The 13963-nt window shown below is 31.6% G+C and overlaps 1 protein-coding gene across 1 annotated transcript in view; it reads right to left on the reverse strand.

Annotated features, from left to right (window-relative positions):
* Nucleotides 1–13963, reverse strand: part of SKAP2 (src kinase associated phosphoprotein 2) — a 156884-nt gene that overhangs the window by 132272 nt on the left and 10649 nt on the right. Inside the window, exon 4 of the mRNA XM_061197853.1 lies at nt 6679–6786. Coding sequence (XP_061053836.1) covers nt 6679–6786 — 108 coding nt within the window. The remainder of the gene's footprint in view (nt 1–6678; nt 6787–13963) is intronic.

A 13963-nucleotide genomic window follows, 5' to 3' on the forward strand; every position in this document is an offset into this window, starting at 1 on the left:
AATCTGATTTGAGGGGGGAAACAGATTCAAAGATGGGACAACTACCCACAGACAGTAGTGTCGGGAAGGGGCCCTGTGCAGTGCGCTGAGGGACCACAGAAGAGTACAGGAAGTAAAGAATATTTTTTACCTACTTCAAGGGATTGCTTAGCGCCATGCTTAGTACACATCTGCACATTCAGCCCAAGTGCAATGGCTCACCCTTCTTTTCAGCCACAAAGGCCAAGGTAATAAATACAATTAGAACAGAGCTGCTCAAACTTTAATGTGTACATAGGGATCTTGTTTAAATGCTAATTCAGATTCAGTAGGTATGGGTGGGGACAGAGATTTAGCACTTTGAACAAGCTCCCAGGTGACACTGTTGCAGTTGGTCTGCAGTCCATACTTTGGGTAGGAAGGGGCTAAAAGAATCCCTTCCTTTTCAATGCAATGTCTACTGCTATAACCCTGGCTCTTATCAACACCCTCTGAACCAAAAGCAACAGTATCTTAGCTGGGAAAGAGGCAAAATATAGTGGTTTTGAGAGCAAAGCCTGGTCCTTGGAGTCAGACAGACATGAATTCAAATTTCAGTTCTGCCACTTATATGACCTTCATTTGACATCTCTATCCCTGAATTTCCTCCGTTGTCAAATAGTGATGATATCTACCTCACAGAGAGGCTGTCAAGATTCAGAATAATGTAGCAAGGCGCTTAGCTTGCTGCCTCCACTACATGGTCTCTTTGCCTTGATTCATCCAACAATTAACTGCCAGGACAATCTCCCTCAAATATGCACTCATCACATCAGTCTATTGCTTCAGGGATCTCTTAATGACTACCAAATCAAAGGTAAACTCCTTAACTTGGTATTCAGCTCTTACTGTCCCTCATTTGCTTACCTCTAAGACCCACTGCACTCCTTCCTATTCAACATCACCTCTGGTTATTACCTTCTCCAGGCAAATCACCTCTGTGCCACCATTAAATTTACTAATTCTGAAATGTGGACACAAGCATTTGGAGATCTAGGGAACTTCTAATCAATCACCTGGTCCAAACTCTTCATTTCACAAATCAGAAAATAAAAATCCAGAGAGGCTAAGTGACTTGACCTTGACAACAAAATGATTACCAATCAGTATGAAAACCTGGTTTTTGGACTTCTACTCTAAATGTTCTTTTCAGCAGATTTTCCCACTTTCTCTCCAGCAAACTTCAGGAACCATGCAAAACTCACTTTTAAAAAAAGGCCCTCCATTTACAATTTCCTCTACAATCTCTCAGAATGTAGGCATAAAGTTTATGTTTTGGTTTATTCAATATGATGCCAAAACATATGACTGACTCAGTCAACGAATAAGGGAAGAAAATCAATGATACCAATTATTTGCCTTGGTACAGACCAAATCAATTAAATATTTTAACACATACTAGTTACTATTTTCGGAATCTGCCTTGTTAGAACTTAGATTGCTGATAGGTGGCTATCTTCTATTTCCAACTGGATTACAGGTCTCTTGAAAATAGGAATTTGTTTTCTTTATCTTTGAATTCCCCATTGCCTTGCCAAGGTACCTTGTTCCTTTCTTCATGAATTGTGTAAATAACTGCTAATTTACTGTATTAAAGATGCATTATTTTTCATAATTTGAGTTTTATTACCTTTGCAATATTTCTTATCTAGCCCACTTTGTTATAGTCTTATTTGCCCACTTTGTTTTATAGTGATGTATTTTCCCATTCAATGGCATAAAAATTAAAAAGATGATTCTCAATGGCTATGTGGTTTTATTTTATTCATATATGCCTTTGTAATCATAAAAATATTTTACATCTGTGTATACTTTATATCTTCAATCACACAATATATATCTTGAGTATAAAAACATGTTTTCTACTTTTTATCATTTCCCCAAACTATAACCCCTCACTTCTACCAAAGTACCTGAAGCTAGGCTATACACATTACAGAAGGACTAAAATAATCATTGTTCTTATACTGCTATAACACAAGCTAGCAATTGGTATATTAAAAGAACCCCAAAAAAAGTTTAAAAAAAAAAAACCACACAAGTGCAACAATATGTTATGTATACAAAGATATATGTAAGTTGCAAACTAATCTAAATTCTCAGAATAAAATACAAAAATATGATTTTTATTATCAAAAACCACATGATACTATAGTTGGAAAACATTTACCCTAAATGGTAAGTAATTGAAAGAACCTTGTTTTTCCTGGTTTTAAATATTATTTCACATTCTACTGGAGCCCAGAGAAAAGTAAAACATCTATTGCTTGGCTTTTACTAGAACTGATTAGTGCTACACCTAACTTTACACACAAAAAAATCTTCCTCAAAAGTTGGTGTCTATCATAAAGCAGAAACTAACACACCATTGTAAAGCAATTATACCCAATAAAGATGTTAAAAAAAAAAAGTGTAATGTGTAAAAATTTACCCATTAAATTTATGTTTATGCACATGGATGGATTTATATCTAAGCTTGTTGTAGATGCATTATAAAAGTTCATTATTTATAGGCATCATGGAGATAATCCTTAAAGTAATCCTTTGGAATAAGCGATTTACATGTTTTATAAGTTCAAGTTTTCATATATTGGATTCCTTAAAGAAAACGTATACCAAAAAAGAAAAAAACATCATCTACTATTATAAATTATGATCAAAAGAGCACATCCTTTTTTCTTAATCCCAAACTTTAAAATAGTTCCATAAGTAAACCAGTATTTTTTCATACAAACCTATGTTCTTGTAATGCTCACAGTTTTTAGTAACCTATATTACTTGGGAATTTTTAGTTAAGAAGATACCAGGACAATAAATGACTGTTCTATATCTTTAGCTTTATTTTAGTCTTCCTATATTCACGCCCTAGAGGTTCCAGATTCTTATCCACAAAGTGATTATGGTCTAGGACTGAATCAGATTTGTAACAAATGTCTACTGTGATCCTTCAACCTATCATCGATGGGCAGAGCCAATATATGTCTTCTAGCTCACTGAATCCTTTCACCTTACCTTAGGGACTTTCCACAGTGCTATATGGTTAGATGCTTGCTTTTACAAATAATGAAAATGAATGAAAAATGATTTCAAAATAGAAAAATGGAAACCCAAATCATTATATAGTATCTAAAAGCTACCCTGCATCTACCATCTTAGTGCCTAAACAAACATTCTAACATGTATAACAAGGGATATTCTTTAAGGTTTTGAGTTTCATTATCTCTAATTTTATCTGATTACTGACATGCACCATTTCTATTAACACCTCAATATATCCAGCCATACAATAGTATAAAACTTCTAATAGTGATCTACAATAGTCTAGAAACCATTATGATTTGTTTTAAGTTTTTCAGAAAAAAATAAAAGCACAAAGCTAATAAAATGAAATTTCTATTAAACATAATTTTTATAAATATTACCAAATCACAATGAAACTAACAGCAGTCATGCAATCATTTATAAAATGTATTTTCCCTCAAAAAATAAAAACAAAAAAGTGTTTCCAAAGAGAGACAAGAAAAAATTACAAAGTACAATATTTTTAAGCTACAAGCTTTATAAAAATCTGTCACCATCTACGTTACAATTCTAGTCATCAATAAGGTACTTTTTTTTCAATGCACTATTCAAAAATCAATTATATCAACACTTTTGTATAGAAAAGCAGCACACCTTTCAGGCAACTAGTATTAATGAGTAGACAGGACTATAGAATCTCCATCTGTTTCTCTGACAAAGCTGTGGCTACTCTAGTCGCTCATTGAAATTCCATTAATCTGGTGTACCAAGGTCCAATGCGAAAATCAAAACTCCATCTAACCCTTTATCAGTTCACAATAACCTACAAGTGAACTCTGCCTGTTAGCATGCAGCAAGTTATGATTTTGCTATCAATCAGGCAGTTGGCCAATAAAAAAAAAAAAAAAAAAAAGGCTGGAAACAGCGTGTCTGGCAGGGTTTGAAGACTTTGTTTTTGTTTTCTGTTTTCATTCCCTTTCAATTTCTATAGGGTGTCTGGACCTTGTGAGATTATGCATTATTCTCCTTGGCTGTGATTTAATTGCTACCAGCAATCAAGTCGAAGCATCACTGAAGTGTGCTTGAATTTCATTAGAAGATATAACTTATGCTACTTTCCTACAGTACCTAATAAACCATAAAGAAACCAAAACACATATGGCTTGAGGGAATAACTGGAAAATTAGGTAGCCATTTGGGAACTGAATGAACTTTTGAACCAGAGGAACAGAGAAAAAGAAATATTAAAGGAAAAGACAAACTTAGAATGCACACAGAGATGTGCAGGTTTGACCTTTTTAGTACCTTGAAAATTACATTAGCATTATGAAAAATACATATCATGTTTGGAGTTTATAATCCATCAAAGTTCAGATACTTTGTTAGTGCCTACCATAAGGTAAAAGTCAAAAGGACAAAACAACAATCTGATTTGACAAAAGGCCTTTTGGTGACCTGTGCTAATTTAGTTATACTTGTTAAATGCATTATCATTTTATAATTAATATATCATTAGACTAAGGTCACACAATGAAGGAAAATTTATTCAGCAAAGGAAAGAGAACACATATAACAATCAAGCTGCAGGAAGAAAAACTAATATGACTAGATGATATTTTAGAGTGGAAATTAAAAGTTCAAGTGGTAGTTTTAAAATTAATTTATAGTATTCTTAGAAGAAAATGTAAAATTATCAAAAACAGCATTATTTATATACCAAAAATGAATAATACTAAAAGTTAAATTTTCAATCTAAGAATTGCTTACATAAACACTGCTGAAAATGCAATATTTAACAAAAATTTAAATGTTACACATAAATATAATTTATTAAATAATATTCAAATATTGATAATGTTTTAGCAATAAATCTTTTTCATGCTATTAATGTATTTTCTTTATATTTGGTTATGAAAACAAACATATAATAAATTATTTACTCATAAGAAAAAAACAATAATCCTGTAAATGATTATTTACAGGATTATTTACATGAAATACAATAGCAATTCACTTTTCCTAACAAATCACTGGCTCTCACATATATTTAATTGTTGGATTTCTTAGGTTGTAATTTTTTCAAGATGGCACATAATGAATGCTTCCTGGTACATCAAAATATCTATGCTATTTTGAGAAATCCTGAGCATATATATTCTATGAATATATTCTGTATGTGTATGTATCCATATCTATATATTATCATGAGTATAAGTACTCTCTATATATGTATACATACAAACATACTCATTTCTATCTACCAATGATTTCCAGAGAAGCAAAACAAACCATTGTAATGTGTCTGAAAAATAGTTCAACTCAAATAATAATTCATTGTTTTGCCTGAAAATATTACTTCATCGATTATAAAACATTTTCTAGTAGAAATGCTTTTGAAGATCAGGTTAGAAAGGGTAATGCTCTGTTTCAGATAATAAGTGTGACTGAAGAAAAATGTGTATCTTTTTAAAAAAATAGAGAATATAAGAGAAAGAAATTCTTTCCTTTTAAAATTAGATATTAAATGTTTGCCAAAATGTAAAATTCGACATAAAATGGATATGATTATTGTTGCTACATACTGTACAGAGTTCTGAATATAAAAAAAAGATTGTGTTGTTCAGAATCAGTGGTTAGAATGTTTATCACTTATGCATGTACTTGACTTATCCCTGTTCTGCAATAGACATAATTTTATACCTCATAAAAGCAATTTATGTTTCCAAAGGGAATAATCTGGATAACATAAAATGTGGAGTGCTCTGTTGCAGGAAGCATATTTTCATTCAGCAATTGTATTTAGAGATGGAACTGCACAGTTTGATCATCATATAGTGGCAGAAGGCATTATTCATTTCTATGTCTACATGAAGCTTTGAGTGCCACAAATTAATATGCATGGCTAATTTATCAATACACATTCTTAATTTGTACCTATATATCACCCTTATAGGTCTCTATGATTCAGATGCACTCAACTGGGTGGCATAACAGAGAAAGCACATGCTACACTAAAAACAAGTTTCATAACTTTGGCAAGTTTTTAAAAATTAATAAGAGATAAATAATCAATTTTATTACCATTTCAATTAATACAAAAAACTATAATATTACTGTGTAATATAGGATATTTTTAGATGACAATCAGAAAAATGAAAATGTATTATTAAAAGAAGCATTTGATGAAAACCTGTCTCAATGAGAGAAGGCAATGTAGGAATAATTAATTTAATATTTTATGAACTCATTTTGTATGAAGTTTTCAGGAAAAAAGAGATCAAAAACCTTTTTCATTATTTATAAAATAATGAAATACAACAAGTCATTAAGCAGCACAATAAAATTAAGCAAGAATCTGATAATATCAAATTAACCAACAAACTTACTGATAATATTCATACGATGATGAAAGCACTCTCCTAAAAATTCAAGTAAAGAAAATTTCCTAGGAAAAGAAAGAACTACATACTTAGGAAAACCACTAGAGAGAGCTCTTCTGTTCCTTAAAGGTTCTGGTAAAGGTAAGTTAACTGAAGCCTCTGTGTTTATCTGCTTTCTGACAAGACCACCACCTTTACACATTGCACTGTTTTGTGTTAGAGTGTCAAGAGGTATATTCTATGGGAAAATGTCGCATACCATCAGAGGGGGCCTCATCATCTTTATCATATCTTTCTGAGGCTAATGAAATAGTGTCTGGAGGCCCAGCAAAAGGGTCATCATATTCTTCTCCATCTCCTATATCACCTATAAAAGAATCAGAGAAAAAAATAATGGATATATATATACATATATGTATACCTGAACCACTTTGCTGTACACCTGAAACTAACACAACATTGTAAATCAACTATGCCCCAATATAAAGTAAAAATTAAATTTAAAAATACTATAAAAAAACAAAAACTAATCAGAGAAAAGTCTTTTATAATTTAGCCATCTTTAAAAGTGTTACTTTATCAAAGAGGTAAATTTTACTATTAAATTTGGTCACTTTCATGGAAAACCAAAGAAAAATTTTTGAACTAGATAAAAACAGATCCTATTTTAATGTATATTTGCTGTAATTTAGCTAAAGTAAGTTTTTGAAAGTCAGTACACAACTGCTTCTTTCTGTTACAAAAGGATACAAGTTCCAAAATTATGATGGTCTCTACAAAGATGAATTCAAAAAAGTGGAAGCAGGTTAAAACATAGTGTGTAACGAAAACAAACAAAACCAAAATAACAATAACAGCAACCAAAAAAAGCATGGAAAGCACAACAGAGAAAATAATTCAAGTTAATTCCATTTACCTACTCAATAATTGGAAAAATGATGATGAGAAATTGATAATTCAAAGCCATATGAACATTTTATGTTTTCATTAAAAATCACAGGATTACATTAGAATAGATTAAAAATACTCAGTTGTGTTTTCAAGAGCAGGAATCTTTTGTGGAAAAACTGCTTTAAAATTCATATAAACCTTTTAAATTCAAACAAGGTGATTTATAAACTAGACACTTTCGATTTTGCATTCAGTAATATGTTACTTTATTTTTTCTTGTGTTCTGGCTAGTTTTCTAGATGATTTCCAAATCTTAGGCTGATTGGTTGGTTTGAAGTCATTTAATCCCCACAATAAAATCTTGTGGTTTGGGTTTTTTCCATATACTCATTTAGAATAATTTTTTAAAAGAGTGAATCAAACATTTGCTATATCCCAGTTATATCTAAGCACTCATTCTTCATCCATATTCAACAACAAGGAAAAAGGTATGCTTAATACCATATAAATGATCTGTTAACAATTCAAGTTACTTGTTAAAAATTCAAGAGAAAACCAGCCACCTCAGGTATTACCTAAAAATCATAGTGAAAAATCTCCATAGGAATCCTAGAGTGCCTATAGTATTACTTTTAGATCATAGTTGCTGGGCAGATCCAGATTAAAGCTACCTGGCTCTCCAAAAGGATATCTGTATCCTCTGACATGCATCTGATGGGTTGCACCCTACTTTCACCATATTTTTGGTAGAGGAAAGAGCCTCTTTCAAAATAATAAAAATCAATATTCATATCTACTTTTTAAAATTTTGATATTTTACCAGCATTCATCATCCCTACCCTGAAAGTAAAGATATCTCCCATCAAGACAATAAGAGCAGAATATAGAGATGACTATCTTATTGTCCTTAGTGATTATACCATTATGTGTACCATACATGGTGATGTTTCTTCCCCAATTAAAATTCCAAGAAACATGTACAAATACTACTCATTCTTCGGATCTTAATTTCTCTTTCTTTCAAGATGTTCAAAGTACTTCTCAGAACATTCAGTGATCCCTTATAATATTTCTCTTATGGAAAGAAGAGTGGTCTGATTTAAAATATGAGGTAAGAGAGAACCTCATAAAAAGTGCTAGTAAAAATATGTTTGAACATAAAATGACAGCTCATGGAATACACAGTAGTAAAGACCACAAAATTCTCAACTGCTCAAAATTGCTAAAATATCCTTATATTCTTAATAAAGTAAGAATTTTTATGCTATGAATTTTCTAAGGATATTTCAAATCATGAACTATAAATATTGCTATGAAAAAAAAAGTATTAGGACACTTCGACTACATCACCATAACTTAGCACTTAGCATATTACACTATTAAGTATAGAAATACAACAATAAAGCTAATGATTCTATGGAAAGGATTTTGAAAAAAATTCAGATGCTCATGCTTAAATCTATTAAACTCTGTGTGGAAATAAACAAAAAAATTTTTTTAAGTTTTGAAAATCAGAATTAGTTTATTATCCTTTGATAATATCCATTATATATTTTTGTGTGTATGTACACATACACACACACAGCAAAAACATCATTATTAAAGCTATAAATTCAATAATATTTAATATAAGTTAAGACTGTTCTACGCAAATTAGTCACTGACATGTTAAAGACCTCTGTGGTTTTTGGTTTTGTTCAAAAATAAAAGAACACTTTTTGGATTATAAAGTAAAATTGTCTTCAATTTACCATTCTAAGAACTGCAGTTCATTTCAAATGTTGGTTTTTTAAAAAAAAATACTGTGATATTTATGTTTATCTAAGACAAAATAAATTAAGTACTGCTACTGGCCTCATTTCTCTCCTCCCCGCTCCCCCTTTTTTAAAGCTTTCCTTGAATTTAACTCAGAAAGTAAAGAATAAGCATCTCTGTGGCATCTGTATAGGGTTATTCCCTTTTTAACTTGCATTAAGTTGAAAAAACACATCATTTTTCAAAATAGTCTTCTTCATTTTACTGTTGTTCCAGTGATGATCCACCCCTTTTCCCCCCTCCCTAATTAATTTTTTCAACTCAACAAAGAGCTGCTATACTATAAGGAGCTTTAATTGAACACAGGGGTCGCTGTTGAGCAGTGCAAAGCATTTTTTCTCCCCAGGGGCTGAGTACTTGCAACTATACCTGCAAAGACTTCGATAAATTAAAAGGAAAATGTTCAACTTGTGTTTATGTAATAGAAAACTGAACTCCAAAGCAACAATGGGCATCAGGTAAACGTATCCAATACAATTTACAGACATAATTGAAAGCATTACAGCCTAATCAGACATCTAAAAGAAAAGCATACTCAAATGAAATGTCTACAGAATCATTAGTTGGCAGCCATTCTATTACCATCACACATAATGTCAGTGGTGCCTTGAGCCTGTGCCAATGACAACAGCAGAAATTTTGCATCTCATTTCTATGGTCATAAAATTAATGATCAGTTTAAAAATACTTCTTTGTAAAAGTTATTGCGCAAAGAAAAGACATGAATGTGTCCCTGTTATGTACTCAGAAGGATAATTATGGGGTTGTTGCTCATTAATACTGTTTCTTGTTTCCCTAGAAAAGCATTTGATTTATCCCACAACTTTCAAAAGTTTAATTAATGATACAAAGTTAACAGTCTAAAAGACAATGATCCAAGACTTATTGTCCTGTAATTTCATTGGCAAGTTAAATAACACATCAAAATCAAGGCTTAATCGTATCACAGCAGCATATTTCTTTGAAAAATATTTTTAAATTTTTAATAGTTGGGTTCAAATTACTATTATCCCTTTTTTTTATATGGCTTACGGTCAATTAACATTTTCCTAAATGCCTGGAGATAAAGCCCAACAGCAATTGAACAGTCATGATCCCACCATTGAAGGTGATTTAACCAATCTACTGCTTGTTTTAGCAAATACAGTTCTATTTTGAATGCAATCAGGTAAACAGTAAACTAAATAATATACCTAAAATTCAGATGATAACCATTCCCTTTTACAGAGAATGAAATGTAAACTTGGTGGGGAAAATTACGTGAGTGAAAAATATTAATTTCTAATTTTCTACTCAGTTCACGTGTCCAAAATAATTTCTCAAGTGATAATATACAGCTATGAATAGACATAAACATTTAACTTGTCATTTCTTAAGGGAACCTGTAGTTCAATTCTTAAAAATTTGAAAGATTTGAGTCACCACAAATAAGATTCTCTTCATAACTCTTCTACCATAGAAGGGCTAATTTATAGCATGCAAACATGAGGCAGAATTTTAAAGGAAGGACACCATTCCTCAAGTACTACCTTTGAAACAGACTTCTACTGCTATAGGCCCCATAATCTCAAACATGCTTAACACATTTGTATAAGGACAGAGATGGGGTGTGGGGGTAAGGGAGCTGCAAGTTATTTGCTCAGATTTCACTGGGGAGCTAACTTTCAACAGAACATATACTATGTTAGGAAGAGTAAAGGAAACGAAGTTAAACATCATCCAAACTTCTGACTTTTCTGCTGTTCTCAAGGATTCCATCAGAACAAACTAAAATGGGTCCCTTCTTATCTAACAGCCCTGTTACTCAAAAAACTAGTTTAGTCCATAAATTAACTTAATAATACCAATGAGGTCAAAGGAAATTGCTTTCTAAGTAAACCTATTCATATTTAATAATATCAATGGAGTTTTAGGATAAAATCTACTAAATAAATTTTTTAATTTAGAGGAAAAATATTTTAAAGGAGAAAATGAGAGCTTTTTAGTTATGACATCTAAAGAGAATTGAAAACAATATATTCACATTTTTTAAAGCTGTAGACACCCATATTTGAAAAATATTCTCTTGAAATATTTGTCTCATGTTAATATGCATACCCTTCCTTTAGTAATTTATGGTTTCCTCAAAACTTATTTGAAAACTGAATTATAAATCAAGATTTACTAAATCCTCTTGATAAATGAACTTGAATCTGAGAATACACATTAATATAATACTTATTGAACACTGACTATGTGTCATGCATAGGTATCTTCACATTATCTTATTCTATAAAGAAAATAATAATACCAAAATCATCACTGGAGTAAAACAAGCCTAATATAGAAAATAATAATACCAAAATCATCACTGGAGTAAAACAAGCCTAATATAAGGGCAAGATACAACTACAAGTAAAACTTTTTTATCATATACCTAATATTTATTAGAAAATTCTATTTTATACTCAGTCAGTAACACCTTTACTCAAATAGTAATATATTTTCATCCCAAAAAAAATTATTTCAAGTCACATTTAAGAGCGCTATGACCTTATGATGTGACAGAGAACAAATTCTGAAATAATCATAATTGTAAAATAATTCTAAAATGAGCATAATTCTAGTGCATGAAGCCTGTATTTAGGAGTATACTTTATATTACTAGGCTACATTGTAACTAAGAATAAAAAACTAGAGTTAGATAGTTATTCTGTCATGTACAATATCTAAAGACTATAAGAAGAGATGTGAGAGGAAAGTAAGGAAGGATAACAGACATCTGTGAACATTAAAGAAACTAATAACTCACTTATTTGAAATGAGTAAATGTGAATTAATTCATTTTATTTAAGAACTCTCTTCCAGGTCCTTTTTTCTCCCAATAATGGTATTAAAATGGTACTTAACCATCATGTAAAAATAAATAAATAAATAAAGTATGTGAAACAAATAGGAGTATAAAGGTAAAAAGCAGGAAAATAGCCTCTGGTCACTTCATTGTGACCCTATATTGACCTGAGAGAGAGAAAGAGAGAGAGGGGAAACAGCCAAAAGGATTTCTGCCCAGGTCTCCTTGGATGAAGACAATCCAAAAACCCCAAGAAGAAAATGTAAGAAAAAAAAGAAAAGCAGCATTATCAAAATATACTTACATGAATTCAATTTATTCAATGTAGAGATCTGATTATTAATAAATTCCTGTTTTTAAAATATATGTCTTTTGAGCAATTGCTTATTCAACTATTAAGCCTGTACTAACTTCCCTTTACTATTTCTAACAAACTACAGGAATAGTCTTTTTAGAACAGTCGAATTATACTTTGAGAGTAGAATGGCATAAAATTACTCAGCTTCTCATATTTCTCCAAGGTATACATCTAATTTATCCACAGGCTTACTTTTGAGCAGGCGCTCTTGGTGATTAGTTAACTCAATACAGCAGTATTGAACTACAAATGACTTATTCAGAGGAAAATGATTATGGGGAATCTCTGAATTCTGTGTTATTTGAACTCTTACTCTAGGCTCATTTTTCAATTTCTATCAAATACTATATAAACTTCCATTCTCCTTAGAGACAAAGAATGTATCTCAGTAATGTAATTTTAATATCCACACACCTGAACAAGTCCTAAACCAGAATACCAAAGGGAAAGTTCCTACCCTATTATTGAATCATATGCAATTCTACAATGACTTTATACTATCACATTTTCTGAGCTTAAAAATGTTTAACGTACAAATAATTAAGTCACAATGAGAGTCCAATAAGTAACCACTACAACAAAATGTGCCTTTTAAGAAAAAAGGCAGAATCTGATACGTAATATTTCCTCTATAAACAGTGCACTGTATAAAAGTTATCATACTTAAAATGCATAAGTTCATTATTTCTATACTCAACTAAGCAAAATACAACATGATTAAACCCACAGTTTAGGATTCATTATAGAGAACAAAGAAGTAGGTATTTGTGGAGAGGAGGAGTTTCCTGCTCTTCCCTTTATTTAACAGTGTTAAAAAATTTAATATGGAAAAAAATCTCTCCTTATTTCCTCTAATCACAACAATTGTGATGACTTAATGTGAAAAGAAACTGTGGTTTCCTCTTAACTGATTTTAGGTTTGTCTGGTTAAGTAGTTGGTTTATTGAAACCGTCATTACTCTCTCACTTATCAGTTGGCAGAGATATGAGTTACTCTGTGGTATCTGCTAACCCCAGTTAGAAGATGCCACACTGCTTCCCCCAAACTCAGAGCCTAGCTTCACATAGTTAACTGACCTCATGTTGTGACCCTCATACCAGCATCCACAGGCTTCAGGTCATGACCTATGAATTCGCATCATGGAAGTAAGGGCCATACCAAGTTTCCCTTACAGAACTGAAGACGTGAAATAGTAGAAACTTCCTACGCCTTTCTGGATTTGGTTTTCAGTACGCTAAGCAGCTGTCTCTCAAATCTAAAGGAAGACAATCAGCTTACCAGCATTCTCACATATTTCAAAAAAATGAAACTGAATCCCCTTCTTTGAAAATGTCTATGGCATACATTTATTCATATCAAAAGAATCACAAGAATAATAAAAACCAGCATTTGAAAAAGATTTTACTCATGCTTTCAAACAAAAATTGATACTGTTTTTAAACCAATTACCTTTTAGAAACATTACCTATGAGCACCCAGCCACAGGCCCTCCTGCTTCCATCACCACTATAAAGTAATCTCTACAGGGTTAAATGGTGTTGGGTTGGTATCTCGCCTCTGCCTCACACAATTCTTCCGTGTGTAACTGCAGGTATATACCTTTCTTAACAAACTTCTGCCACAATGAACTCTAAGAACCATAAAACCTA

This window comes from Eubalaena glacialis, chromosome 8 (genome assembly GCF_028564815.1).
Source record: "Eubalaena glacialis isolate mEubGla1 chromosome 8, mEubGla1.1.hap2.+ XY, whole genome shotgun sequence".
Taxonomy (NCBI): Eukaryota; Metazoa; Chordata; class Mammalia; order Artiodactyla; family Balaenidae; genus Eubalaena; species Eubalaena glacialis.